This window comes from Aotus nancymaae, unplaced genomic scaffold, assembly GCF_030222135.1.
Source record: "Aotus nancymaae isolate 86718 unplaced genomic scaffold, 86718_ANA_hifiasm-v0.15.2.pri h1tg000002l, whole genome shotgun sequence".
Classification (NCBI taxonomy): Eukaryota; Metazoa; Chordata; class Mammalia; order Primates; family Aotidae; genus Aotus; species Aotus nancymaae.
In genome coordinates, this window is record NW_026988413.1 from 59,061,177 (window position 1) to 59,076,517 (window position 15,341).

The following is a 15,341-nucleotide window of genomic DNA, read 5'->3' on the forward strand; positions in this document are numbered from 1 at the left end:
CATCTGCTATATTTCAAATGCCAACTATACTCATTTCAAATATCTATCTATCTATCTATTTTGACAAATATTTAGAGTTTATTACATGCTAGACTGTGGAATATTGATATTGTATATTTTATTTATTTTTATCTCCAGAAAGTTTGATTTTTACCTTTATAGCTGACATTTATACTTTCTGTATGCTACTTAGGCACTTTACACACATTCATTCAGTTTTTTACCATAACTGAGTCCCTTTTAGAAAAATAAGCTTTAAAGCTGTTTAAAAAATAACCTGTCTGAGATCATATAGGTAGTAGGTAAAGCAGATTTACAAACACGTCTCTAACATTGAATCCTGTACTTTAACTGCTTTATAATTTGTCATTAGATGAGTTCACAGCTGTTTTTATAAGTTAAGACTGATAGAACTTTTTAGTTTTTATAACACTTATTACTATTCACAGAGCTCTTAATCCTTTGATGTAGATTGCTTTAATTCTCGTAACAATTCTCCAATTTACTAATACTCCATTTCAGTGATGAGAAAATTGAGTCCCAGAGAGGTTAAATAAAGAGTTCTAGTTTTAATAAGTAGCTAAACTGGGTCTTAAACCACATACACTCTCCACTATGCAGCTTTTCTATAGGATTCTGATTAGCAGTGAACAGATTCCCACACTATCTGATGCTCAGTACGCTCCCTACCTCTCCCCACACACAAGACCACAAAAGGAAAAACAATTCAGTTGAGTTAATTATTGAAAATGATTATCTAGATCCTTTCCAATTCCATTGTGCTGCCTTCGTTTCTGACCTAGACTACTGTAATAGTGTCAGTTCCATCCTGTAAATATCTGCTGAAGTCATTCTATGCAAGGCACTGTATATGGTACTAGCAACACTGAAATGAATAGCCTCAAGCAATGCCTGCTTTTAAAGAAAGGAGAGCATAATATATCCGGCTATGATAGATACTGCAATTGGGCTGTATTTTAAATCTGCTGTAGAAGGAAAGAAAGACAATAAGTAATGCTGCCCTAGAGGTAAAGGTTGGAGTAGAGGTGACATTTGAGCTGAGTCTTGCAGAATAATTTAGAGATTTTCACAGGCAAAAGCATAAAGAAAGAACATTTCAACAAAAAAGAGCATGAACAATAATCAGAGACATGAGAGTGCAGGATTTACTTGGGGACTAGTGCCTAGAAGGGTTTGAGGATAACTGTGCGATAAAATCAGGGAGGCAATTAGAGTTGGTCTGCCATCCTGCCATAGTCTTCAGATAGGCAAGAGAGAGTATTGCAGAGAAGACAGAGTAGATTTAAATATGCAGATCTCAGAGTCAGATGACCTAGGTTTAAAACTTGGCTTCATCCTTTACTAGCTTTCAGAACTTAAGACAGCTACTTGGCTTCTGTATGCTTCGATCTTTGCATTTCTAAAATGGCAATGGCAATACCTGTTGTGGACAATATATTAAAAAACAGTAGAAATAGTATCTTGCACATAATAAACACATCCAATTGTCCAATATTAGATTTGTTTTATTTGCATTTTAATATCGATATTGTCTATAAACCTGGTAAAATAATCTGGGCAGCTATCCTGCATAGAGCTTAGTGTAGGTCCAAACCACAGTAAAACCCACAAAACGTTTGCAGAATGAATGAAGCCTCAGAGACTTCAGTGGAAATAAATACCATAGATGCCTTCTTTTCATTGTTTGATTCTCTTTCAAAATGATTTCCTAGCACAATGTTAATGAAATATAAGCTGTTAACATTAAACGGAATATAGTAACATTCTATTTTATATATACATCTATGTCTATATAACAAAATCCTGGAAGAATATACCCTAAATTGTTACGAATGATTATTTCAGTAGTGCAATTTACTTTCTTTAACAGCGATACAGCATTAGCTGTGTACTATGCACTGCTCTAAGCTCTCTACAAATATTAACTCATCAATCCTTTTAACAACCCAATAAGGTTAAGTGCTACGGATTAGCACATTTCACAATTAAGAAAACCAAGACACACAGAAAGTTTAAGTCTCCAAGGTCGAAGAGCTAATAAGAGATGATTTATTTTCTGTTGCTTTCTATGTACTTTTCTAGGCCTTCAAAGATTGTTGTATTGAAAATATATTAGTTTTATAATATAAAAATAAATGTTTTAAAAATAAACCCTGGAGCACAGGTAGACAGGCCTTAAAAAATATTGACTCTTCATGGTCCATACTCTGCAATGACATAAAAATACCTCATACATTTTTCCTCTTTGTCTATACCTCCTTGGTCTAGGTAAATTAATCAAGGTATTTGGATAAAGAAAATATATTTTTAGGAGCTTTGGATCGTGTGGTTACAGAAATAGGGAAACTGATATTCTACAATTAATAAATCAAGTTTGACACCATGTACATGTAATGTATACATATCTAAATATATTTAATCCTACTTAATTTTTCAACTGTCTCCTATGGTATTTACACAGTACATTCATTAAGCCCTATCTCATGGATATGTTTGACAGCATGTGCTATTGTTTAAGCTCAATTTATTTAGGGTATGAATAAAATATTAACATTTAGAAATAAATGGAGCATGTAGGAATGTGAGTATGTAGGGGCAGAGAGAGAAATGGGAAGTAGGTTATATTCTTTTTAGCTGAGGCAGAAAATTAGCTGTATTCCCACCATGAAAATTTATTTTCTTTATAAATGTCAGTTTACTACAGAATTATGCTATATTATTACCGAAGATCAAAATTTAAGTCATATTAACTTTTCTTCTTATAATTGCTATCTCGTTATAATGTCAATTAAAATTTGATACAACCAAAAAATCTAAAGGATTAAGGGATGCTTAACTGTTCTGTTTTTGTTTTCAGTTGTTAGAGCAGTATGGATTTTAATTGCCACCACTTTATGTTTTGCTTAGATGATTAACAGAGCTAAAAGCAGAAAGTTTTAGCTTAATGAAAATATACTTCTAAAATATATGCATAACAAATGCACTACAAACATAATTAATCTAAAAGCATTAATAAACGCATCATCCACTGTATCCTGCCCTCAAGCCCTGACAATCAGTTGGAACAGGTTCCCATGCTTGTATGCACCGTGACCCGAAGGGGTGAGTAGATGTTTCCTAGGCTGAAAACACGGGAAGATAACTGAAGGAAAAGCTCAATTGCATGTAGCACATACCAAAGGCTGGAAGAGAGAGAGAGGGTACGACTTGTTCAAATTTCAATATCACTGAAATAAAAGGTTAACAGATGTTCTAATATGATTGCCACAAAATCTATCAAACCTTTCCTAAATATCCCAGCTGTGCTGCGCTTTTCTTTGTCTTTTGTGTGTATCCTTAGTATTTACCATTTTCACGCTGGTGGGGTAGCATGTTTTAGTGGTAAGGGTACCAGATCCAAGCTGTTTAGACACAGATCATCCCACTTCACAGCACAACAGCTTGTTTCTCACTTTCTTAGCAATGCCGTTATTTTATTGTAAAAAGACAGGTGGTGACAATAATGTCCACCTTGGACCACTGTTATGAGGATTAAGATAAAGTACTTAGAACGGGGCTTGCCCTGTTCCATTAAATGTTGGGTATTTTTTCTGAAAATTACTGTATATATGTCTCATCATCTCTAGTACATTGTAAAGACTTACATGTAAGGACTCCATCTTACTCACCTCCAGTTTCTTCATAACAACTAAATAAACTGTGCAAATTAAAATAATAAATTCCTGGGTTTTAAAAATATTAGGTTATTAGATAATATTTATAGCATGTTTTAAGAAGTTCTTAAGTATGTGGTTTCATTGAGAAATGTAAAGGATAGGTTGTTCTGTAGAACTTCCAAAGATCTATTTCACATTATTTTTCTACCACAGGCCTTTTATTTCCAATAGCTTAAGTAAAGGACACTTCTGTAAGTACATCACATGTATGAAATGAGATGGATTTGTTCAACATTCTTTTCTTGCATAGACCAAACGTGTATTTTTTGATTATTATTTTCCAGGACTCAACAATACTATATGGACAACCAAACCTCTCCAGCTGACTCCTAAAAATACCCAGGAAAGAGCACTCCATAGATATTTTCCTTGTGTATAACAACTGGCCATATAACAGAATTTTAAAATATCAACAAATTACAACATGACAAAACTATGGGAAAATGTCAGCATGAATACTGATGTATTTTTACCTAATAACTTTCAATTGTCAGAAAGCGAAACAAAACCAAAAAAACCTCGGAAGGTTTCTATTTTGACAAAGAAAGCAAGAAACCAAATGACTTGTCTAAGATTCTTCAGAAAGTCAGCAGCACTTTTTAGAAATAGAATGTACAAAGGTACCTAAATTCTACACATTCTGCCTGTGGCAGTTTATATGAATGGGAAATGCAAATCTTTTCGAACAAAGGACAATGAAATTCAGTAACTATAGCCACGGAACATTATTGTGGCAAAAGGCAAGGCATGATCAGATACACATCAACGGGAAAAAAATCTCATTAGAGAACAAAAGAAAATAGTTTAATTCATGCACAGTTATTAAAATAATAGCCTCAGGAGAAAAAACCTCATTCTTTGCAACATTATACTTCATTCTACTATTGGTTTCCTGGAATGCCATTGTAACATATTTGTTTTAGTGTTTCTTCTACATTTTTCTGGATTTTCCCGCCAAGTTTGTGGTCTAACAGATCCTTTGGATAGCAACTATGTCCTGCAAATTTCTCCTGCCCACTTTTAAATTTTTCTTATTGGATAAATCACTCTAAGAACCCTCTATTAAGGCCAGAGATCCTACCCTCCAGAGTCTTCCATGGCCTTGCCTTGAGCCAAAAGCTTTTGCAATTTTACACCTGTTAAGAGTCCATGAAAATAAAAGTTTCATTTCCTCAATCCCATATTTCCACTTTCCCATGTTTGGGCTTATCTGATCCATCTCTGCTTCAAAGATTCAGTGCATAGCCTTCATTCCTGAAATCAGCGTCTCTTGATCCTACCACAGAACAAATGCTTAGTTAACATTTGCTAACACTAACGTGGCCTATTATTTGTTATGACCCGAGACCTGAATGTATGTGTATACACTGACTAGGCTGTCACACAATTACCGTATTTCCAGCTTATTTCTGAATTAGTTTGTATTTCCATGCCCAAATGATGAAGGCTGACTTTTCTAATAAGATAATAAAGTTGACTGGAGTCGGAACTGTTTCTGTTTTTGCACCAATTATGTCTTCGGCAACCAGCACTATGCTAGATATATAACAGATGCTGGAAGGAATGAATCGAAGGAATGAATGAAGAAAGGAACCTTTTTACCATACTATTTGTGAAAGAGAGGACAATTTTGATGCTTGGCTCTATTACATTTTCATTATTTGAAGTAAAATGGTGAGATGACATATATGCTCCATTATAAACATTAAATGACATGTACACATTAAAAATCTGCTTCATGCATTTGTTTTAGAATATTCAAGAATAACAATGTATTACTTTCAGTAAGTTATTTGTAGAAATCAATATAGATTTATTCCTTGTCTCTTTTGAATCTCACCTAGAGGAATACAATTTGCACAAGTATTGCATACTGAACATTTATTGATACTTATAGCTTCCTCGATTGCTGTTTTGTGGCTGTTTTTAATTAACAAAGGTGCCATTTATCACTGGTGATTTATATTTCTGGAATTTGCTGGCTAACCACTACCCTTTTGCTGAGAATCTTTCTTGGGAGAAGCCCACAGAGTATCTGGGAGCTGCTCCAGACACTTGCATTATCATCGTTTCAGGAGCCTGTTGAGAATTCTGCAGGTTGGATCACTAGGAACAGAGGTTATTACTGAAATCCATCATGAAATGTATCTGAATGAAATAATGAAAGCAAGGCAAGCAATTTTTACCCAGTTAGGAATTCTGAAGTTTCAGGGAACCCGAGAGTTCCAATCTCCTCAATGTTTAGGTTTTGAGCATGCGTCCAGCCAAAAATTTAAAACACCACCACCCCTTGTCTCATTTTTGGCTTCTCTCAAAGTACATGGATTTGAAAACCAAATATTTAAGTTAGCATTTTTTTTTTTTTTTTTTTAAACACTTACTATGGGATCTTTGCCAGCCATTTTGCATTCTTCAATTTTGCTTGCAGATGCTGGCCAGAAAACCTGCTCAGAAAGAAAAATAAAGGTTGCATAATCTCACTTGGACATAGATATGATAGCCCAATGCTCTTCATTTACTTTTTGTTAACAGATTTATTTAAGATGATCCCATACTAAAACTTTAAAATTCATTTTTAATGAATTCATTAACATTCTATTATTTTAACAATTACAATTACTTTTTATTTCTTCCATTGGTGTTTCCTTTCACAAATGCTTTTCAATAACATATGCTCATTTGCTAATTGTATATTAAAATAAGATCATTATTAACATAAATATGAACAATAGAATTTTTCACTTCTTTTGACATAGTACACTTTTCCCAGCTGCTTATATGACAATAAATTTACATTTACATTGTTTTCTCAGTTATTATTTTTGGTAGACTACGCAGCCAGGCTAGTAGATTTACATAAGATGGGCCCCTAGGTACCTCAATAGCTAAAATAACTTGGATGAAATCTAAGAGATTCCCTCTCTCTGAAATACCGTGCTAGTATTCTAAGTAATTGGAGCCTTGGGTCCAGTCTGGCAACAATCATTAATTTTTTTAGTTGTCAGTCCGTTGCCCATGTTAACAACCAAATGCAGAAGTCTCCTTGCTGTAATATATTTATAATTAATCTACTTGTATTTCTTCACTCCAATGAAGCTCAGTTTTATTTCCTTGTGAAATGGAATGATAAATATAGGCCATACTGGATCAAGTAACAGTGTATTTAATAGCTGTTTTCCTTTTAGGCCTTCAATGGTTAAACAGAGATGACAAAGGAGATCTTCCTTTTCTCTGACCGTTTCTCTCATGCGCTACCCTATGCTCCCTTTTTTTCTCTTTGTATATATTTATACACAGGTGGTACTTTCTCATTTAGCTCCAGGTGTTGAATTGTTAAAAATTATGGAACTAGACAAGGAGAACTGAACTTCGTATCTTTTCAATCCATGAAATAAGTACTAACTTTCATAGTAACATGTGACCAGTATTTCCTATTGTTCTAATAAAATGCATATTATTATTATTATTATTATTATTATTTTTAAAGACGGGGTTTCACCATGTTGGTCAGGCTGGTCTTGAACTCCCGACCTCAGGTGATACACCCGCCTTGGCCTCCAAAGAGCTCGGATTACAGGCGTGAGCCACCACGCCTGGCCAATGCATATTATTTTTAACTGTTATTTAATTTTTTAAAAAAAAAGACACTCAAAAGGTAGACACCGTCCTCATAAAAATGATAAACTTAAACTTACACTCAAAGGTTCTTGACTTATATTGTTAATATTCAGGGAAACAATGTGATCTTTGCTGCCCACATACAACCGGTCCTGGTCTTCATCCATTAATAAAATCCTGTAGTCTAAAGGGTGATGGGAAAGGCTGAAGTATTCAGAAGTCTTGGTTTCTCGAAGTTCTGAAAGAGCGAACAGCACAAGTGTAGATAGAGTATCCTAGTTTTATAATTCTATCATTTTAATAAAAAATCATATGAAAATATTTACCAAAAAAATTAAGGTCCAGAGAAACTAATTTTAAAATAGAGTTATGGGCTAGTTCCCTATAATCCCAGCACTTTGGGACACCAACGTGTGATGATCACTTGAAGCCAGGGGTTTAAGACCGGCCTGGGCAACATGGTAAAACCTTGTCTCTACAAAAAAATTGTTTAAAAAATTAACTGGGCATGGTGGTATGTGCCTGTAGTCCCAGCTATTTTGGAGGCTGAGGTGGGAGGATCTCTTGAACCTAGGAATTAGAGGTTACGGTGAGCTATGATAATGCCACTGCACACCAGCTTTGGCAACAGAGCGAGACCCTGCCTCAAAATTTAAAAAAAGTTATGTTAATGAGCATTTTAATTTATTACATTTATGCTGAAGTAAAACATAAATCAATAAGCACAATGTTAAGGTTTATGGTAATAGTATGTGATTACAAAATCAGTCACTTTTGCAATAACCTCAGCTCTGTTTTATAACTGGGTATCATCAGCTCAAAACAAGTTAAAATAAACAAACAAAAAAATACAGTGAGCAGACTGAAAAGAAAACAAAACGAATGGCAGTGTGGTTGTCTTCTTATCCTCTATTAATGTTTTATTCTTGGACTCTATTTATTCATCATTTTAGGATTGCTATTTCCTACTACAAGTATTTGCCTTACTTCCCAACATAATTCTAATTAGTCCAACTTATTTTTCTATAAATTACTTGAAAGAAGACATACTTTCAGGAGGCAATGTTATTTTTAGCAGTATAACTATGCATATACCTAAGGAAAACATATGAATTTTCAGATATCTAAATGTTCATGTTTTCAGTATCCTCAGTGGTTAGTGACTCACACTCATTTAACTTCTTTCACGTTGCCTAAGTGCTTGTATAGCTGGTCTTTGAAGACAATGAATGTATGGTGACATAACTTTAGAATTTTCTATTCAAATGGTTCAGGATTTCTTTGTTCTTTTGATTATAATCTGAAGAATGACAAACTATTTCTAGATTTTTAGGTGTTGAATCACAAACCCATTTCTAGAAATTCTAATAGAGCTGTAGTTTGACTTAAAACTGAAATTAAAATGACACACATTCTTATAGGAAGTCATGGACTATATTCTGTGAGTACTTGGGCCATAGTCCATATGACAAGATACAAAAGTCACAAATTTAACTTATTATCTAGGCACGTTTGTTCAGAATGTCTGCTATGATATCCTTCAGGTAGTTTTAGCCAATAATCTGAAAATGCCCTGGAAGAAGCAAGTGATAATGAAACCAGGTTCTGTTGCCAAACTTCCTGTGGTACTGAACAAGTTACTTAACCTCTCTGTGCTTTAATTTCCTCATTTGTAAAAAAGCAACAATAATAGTACCTTCTGCCAAGTGTTCCCATGGAAATCAATTTGACACACGTAAATATTTGAAATGAGTGACAATAGATAGTATTCAATAAATTCTAATTATCGTTATTAAGTTTGGATCATGATTTATAAGAAAGACACGAATTTAGATAAAATAGATACATGTTTTCCTACTTCTTTTAAATTTAGGGAGCTAGATCCATAAAATTATTAAGACATAATCTTACAGCCTCAGATTTACTGTTCATAAAACAATAGTAAAATACAGGATTTTTTTTATGTTGGAAAAAACAAGAAGTTAGAAAAGGATTTCAGAAGAATCTTAACATGTAAAATCATGACAGCATACAAGAACAAAAGACAGGTCATTAACAAAGGCCTGGGTGAAAGATCTTTGGAAACACGGGGCTTGGGTGCTGAGCATGGTACAGCCTGCTGCCATTCCAGTTAGTGAGCCTCCCTAGGAATCACAGACAGTAAGCTGACACAGTTGGCAGGTGGTGCCACAGCCCAAAAACTGAAACAGCTTCCTTCACGAGGAGAGCAAGTAAACGGGAGAGGGATGTCCTTCAGGAAAAATTCAACCCACGCCAAACTAGGAGTTAGGGCTAATAGAAAAAGATCCAAGAGCAGAGAACATAGGAGAGAATACAGAATCAAAGCAAGTATCACTCAAAGATTGGAGAGGACATAGACAGCTCTGATTCTGTCTAAAATCCAGGTGTTTTAAAAAGTTTACTTTTCCTCTCAGGGATATGATTCATGATTGTGTAAGTCTTCTGCAAAACACCAGGGGTAAGATATTACTTGGGCTGCTGGAATACACATTCAACAAATACCTCTTGAATAAGTAATTGTGCAGTGGCACACGTAGACTAATACAGTAAAATATAACTGAGTTCATGGCCTCTGGGGCTCTTCTACTGGAGTCTGGATTCTGGCTCTATCATTTCACTTCTAGATGTACTTGGCAAGTGCCTTTATCTCTCTGAACTCCGGTGTCCTCAATCTGTAAAGTCAGGACAATAATATTATCTACGTCATTGGGTTGTTGTGAGTTTACACTGGTAATATACATAAAGTGTTTAGAAGAGTCCCTGGGCTATAGCGATGCTGGTTACATGGGTTACCTATTATAACAACTTGGGATAAAGACATCAGTCTTCAGCAAGCAAAGTCAGAACAATTTCTTACACAGGGAAGGAAAAAAAAGACTAGAATGCCTGATTTAGAGTTAATATTAATATACTAATGTTAATATATTAACATATTCAATTTTTTTACAAGTAGAATCTACTCAAATTATTTAAACAAGAGAACACAACAATAAAAAAAGACTTTTTAAGAAAAATAATTTGAGTATGCAGGATAATTTTTAAAGTATATAAGCTGAGAAGACTAAAAGACTTTGTTCTAGTAGTCGAGACATTATATTGATGAACACCTGATGTGCTAAAATGAAAAGAGAAAACTGACGTGCGAAACACCTAAAGCAAAGAATTTTGAATGATTTTGTATGGGTTTTGGCCAGGGGTAGAGGGGAGATTAAGGTAAATTCCCCTTAACATTGTAAGCTAAGTATAAGAGAAATGAATATGCTTTTGCTACTTTTGGGAGATCTGAAAAGGAGATTTGGTAGAGAAAGTACTTAGGTGTGGACAGATTAAATTACATTCAAATCAAAGCAGACATGTTCCACGAGAATGTAGAATTAGATAATTGATTTAATTTTGCCATTAGAAATAGCAAACCTTCAGGTAGAGGTATTCAGTTCTTTTCATGGATTATTATATGGAATTCTGAGAGTAGATACAATCTCTGGGGAAGAGTGTATCTAAAAACCAAAGCAAAGCATAGCGATGAGTTGGTTGTTAGATACAAAAAGGGAGCGCTAGAATTGAAACTGAAGGTGACTCATGATGTATAGGAAACAGTTTGACATTGTGAAGAGAGTACTCAATCGGTGTCATAGTCCTCAGTTGAAATTTCAGTTTCATCACTTACTAAGTATATTATCTTGGGGAAACTAGTTCATTTCTATTTTAATTTCCTCATCTATAAATTGGCAATAATAATACCAAGCTCAAAGTATGTTCTAGCAGCCCACAGTACAGGATCAATATATGCTCCTTTCAGCAGGAGACACCGCCGATTATCTATCCAATAGATTCTATTCTTTCAGCCTTGACAGGGCTGTTCAGTGACAACCACACTGGCCCCATTCTACTAACCAGCAAGTGTTTTAAATGTGGCCATGTAAACTACTTTAGCCAGTGAACTTTGGAGGGAGGCCTCCAGCAAAAACTGGCACACACAAAAAAAGAGGTGATTTTGGTTTCTGCCTCTGGACATTGGTATATGAGCAGATGATATTTGCAGCAATTGCATCTACCATGAAAGTTGTGTGCTGAGAATGGCAAGCAGAAATGTAGAAAAAAATCTGGATGCTTTAAGAAATCACTGAGTCACTGGATGAACCAGAGCTACATTGCTACTGGACTATTCTGTTAAATGAAATAAAAAGAAATTCTTGCATTTTTTAGGCACCTTGAATTGAGGTTTTCTTTCTCTGTTGTAGAAACAAATACATCTTCTGAGGGTACACAATCCCCCACCACCACTTTCTCACATTTTCTATCGTGAAGTTGTTTAGTTTTGACGTTTTTTCCAAAATATCGTTTTTTCTTTTTCCTTTCTTTTTCTAATCTATATTGAAATAAAACCAAGAGTGTGATCTTAGCTGGGAAATAGGCTCAATTAAATTTTATTTGCAAGTAACAAACAAACAACTGCTGTTCTCTTTACCTGTTTCATTAGAAAATTGTCAGTCTATGGCATTAATTCAAATACCACAGGGAGCAATAACTACATCAACTTAAGACCTTCTGGTCCATGGATTTTTATCTAGTTTTCTGAGCCATAAAGCATCTTCAGATTTAATTACCTGTATCTCACTGATAGTTGACAGCTGTTAACCAGGGAAGATTTGCTTCAGAAGTGCCCTTGTTGTGATAAAAGCCTAGGCTATTTTGTTAAATGCTATTTAAATTGCTCTTAGTAGCCATAATTGAACTTTACGGCTTGGGGAGAAAAAACAACAAAAGAGATGAGCTCAAAGCAATCAGAATTTTATTTATAAAAAGAATGACCCAAGAATCTATCATTTGCTTTCACATAGATCCAATTTAAGTAAATGAATGACCAGTGAATTGGTCACAGTTACAGAAAGTGACTGATTTAATGATTCGGCTACAGTGAGAGAAAAACATTATAATTACTAGTCCATCATCTAAACAAGGCAAAGAATGGCATTGTCATTCCTTTAACTTAATAATGATGTCATCCTTTTTGAAGCACATGAGGTACAGCTATTTGTGCTGTTTCTCAGGACATGCTCAGTTAATGAATAAGGGACTCTGGCTGAGAGTGTGTAGTATTAGAAAATGCAGTGGCTCCACAAAAGGCAGCATAGGTCTCCTAGTCCCTGGGAAAATCTCCAAGGAAACAGCATTATAAAGAAAATACTGCATATTTGTTTCCTGTAATCCACATTATTGTAGAGCTCCATGATGGAAAATTACCGTAATGTCTTCTATGCCAATATTCCTTGGGGGGAAATTTGCCACACAATACGCTTACCTAAAATTCATGTATCCACATGAACTTTTCTTTGTAGTAAAAACGTTTGTGAAGCTTGAGAATTTAACCAAAGCTGGAAGAACAACAGGTTTCCCCAAAATCTAAACCCTGGTAATAGAAGCTTCTGGGGCTATCTGAGTATAGTCAATATATTGTTATAGCAATTACAACATAGTTCAATATACAGTAATATATTTTGTCTGTCAACAATACTCTATCACTCGTTATCTAAGAACAAACCTTTGTTCTCTGTTAAGCCAGTCAGTGATCTTAGTATTTTTGAGTTAACTAAGTCAGGAAGAATCTCATTCATGCACTCAAAAATGTGATCTTGATAAAGGAAGGTGGAAAGTTTAGGGTTTTATTTTATGAGTAGTTTATTTTATAGTTGTCCCATGTTATCTGTGGAAGATTGGTTCCAGGACACCCTACAGATAGCAAAATCCAGGACGCTGAAATCTCCGCTACAAAAGGACAGAGTATTTGCATATAACCTACCCACAACCTCCCTATACTTTAAATCATCTCTAGATTACTTAAAACAGCCAATATAATGTTAATGCTATGTAAATAGTTGTTATACTGTATTGCTTTTAAAGTCTGTATTATGTTTATTATAGTATTGTTATTTTTTTATTTTTCCCTGAATATTTTTGATCACTGGTTGGTGAATCCACAGATGTGAAACCTGCAATTCAGAGTGCCAATTGTATACCTGTCAAACTACACAGTAACGTAACTCATTCACTCAGAATACTACATTATCTTCAGCCTTTTATAAAATTCAAACATAAGTAAAAGATTATTTGATCGAAAATCAATTCCCAGGATTCCCTAGATTAGAAGCATATGTGGTAATTACTCATTAATTTAAAATTCATGATATGTTATTAATTTATTTAATAAATATTTATTGAGCCCATATCCCAGCAGGCTAGACGCTTTGCTGAACTAAAAGGATAGAAATAATGAAGACACTATGTCTTAATGACTATTTCATTGCTTACCTAACATTCTGTCATTCTGTTTGGCTAGTCCATCCAAACATCCTTCTCATCATAAACCTCAGATCTGCCTCTGGCAGAATGCACATCTACAGATTTCAAAGTAAATTTTTAAGATATCTTTTACTTCAGAGATATTGCTACTGGCAGGATAATTTCCTCTTCTGAATGTCTTATTTCAGAAGAATTTTAAGTAGAGTGGGCTCAAGTGACCCATTCTCTCCCTGAGGCTTATTGTTTTGAAACTGGGTTAGAAAGTGTACTTCACCTGTCCCTTCAGAAAAAAAATAAATAAACACAAAAGCAGTGAAACTTCAGTGAACTGAAACTACAGCTACTAATTCCTAATGCAAACAGAGACCAGAAGGCATGTTGTTAAAACCATATTTGCTCAAAAATAATAGCTCCAAATAGCAGCCACCTGTGGGCTTACCAGTAGGAGCAAGTGTTGTAGGTGCTTTATAAACTTAGTTAACACAATTTCCATTCAAAGCCTTCACATTAGGTTCTAATGTTACTCTAGTCCCACACACAAAGGAAATAAAACTGAGCAAATTTGAGCAATCTATCCAAGATCACACAGTAAAGATTAAAAGAGACAAGATTTCAGGATTCAAAGCAAGTCCAGTCCTTAATCTGTGAACTCAATCAGACGACCTCTTGCTTTTCTAATCAGACTGACAACTTCAGCAGTTATTAGTTGGGTTTCTTTCATGTTCTTGCTCTGCCCATGGGTCTGCATAATATCAAATGTAGTATAAGAAATGTCTCGGCTGGGCACAGTGGCTCACGCCTGTAATCTGAGCACTTTGGGAGCCCAAGCTGGGCAGATCATGAGGTCGAGATTGAGACCATCCTGGCCAACATGGCGAAACCCTGTCTCTACTAAAAAATACAGAAATTACAATTTACAAAATACAATTTTATATTTTGTGGCATACACCTGTAGTCCCAGCTACTCAGGAGGCTGAAGCAGGAGAACTGCTTGAACCTGGGAGTGAGCCAAGATCGCACCACTGTACTCCAGCCTAGCACCTGGCGACAGAGTACGACTCTATCTCAAAAAAGAAAAAAAAGAAAGAAAGAAATGCCTCAGCTTCCCAGATTCTCTTCACCAGTTGGGGATGGGTGGATATCATACTCCAAACAACTCAAGAACTATCAAAATCTCAGTGATGCTCTTCTCACTAAAGCATTAAAGAAGGTATGAGAGGTGGCATGAAAGCGGGATCAGACATAGCTTCATGGAAGGAACAGACATAGCTTCATGCAGAAGACAGAAGGTTCCCCTTTTCTATGCTTTTTGACAGTTACCATGGGAAGCAAAATGCCAAATGGATGAAAGAAGGAATGAGGGAATAACTGTATGCAGGGAGCCTGGCTAAGGAAAGACAGCAGTGCTGGGCGCAGTGGCTTACACCTGTAATCCCAGCATTTTGGGAGTCTGAGGCAGGTGGATCACGGAGGTCAGGCATTCGAGACCAGCCTGGCCAACGTGGTAAAACCTCGTCACCACTAAAAACACAAAATTTAGCCGGGTGTGGTGGCACACATCTGTAATCCCAGCTACTCGGGAGGCTGAGGCAGGAGAATTGCTTGAGTTCAGGAAGTGAAGGCTGCAGTGAGCAGAGATCATGCCACTGCACTCCAACCTAGGCG

At 35.4% G+C, this 15,341-nt stretch overlaps 1 protein-coding gene across 2 annotated transcripts in view; it reads right to left on the reverse strand.

Annotated features, from left to right (window-relative positions):
• The window catches only part of SEMA3C (semaphorin 3C), a 178,204-nt gene that overhangs the window by 78,945 nt on the left and 83,918 nt on the right, over positions 1-15,341 (reverse strand). Inside the window, exons 1-3 of one of the 2 annotated variants that reach the window (XM_064375022.1) lie at positions 11,587-11,750; positions 7,433-7,593; positions 6,119-6,181 (exon numbers count right to left, since the gene is read on the reverse strand). In XM_064375022.1, the coding sequence (XP_064231092.1) occupies positions 6,119-6,181; positions 7,433-7,593; positions 11,587-11,629 (267 nt within the window). In that variant the 5' untranslated portion in view covers positions 11,630-11,750. Of the gene's footprint in view, positions 1-6,118; positions 6,182-7,432; positions 7,594-11,586; positions 11,751-15,341 lie in introns of those variants that run through there. The other variant, XM_064375020.1, reaches the window with a different exon arrangement.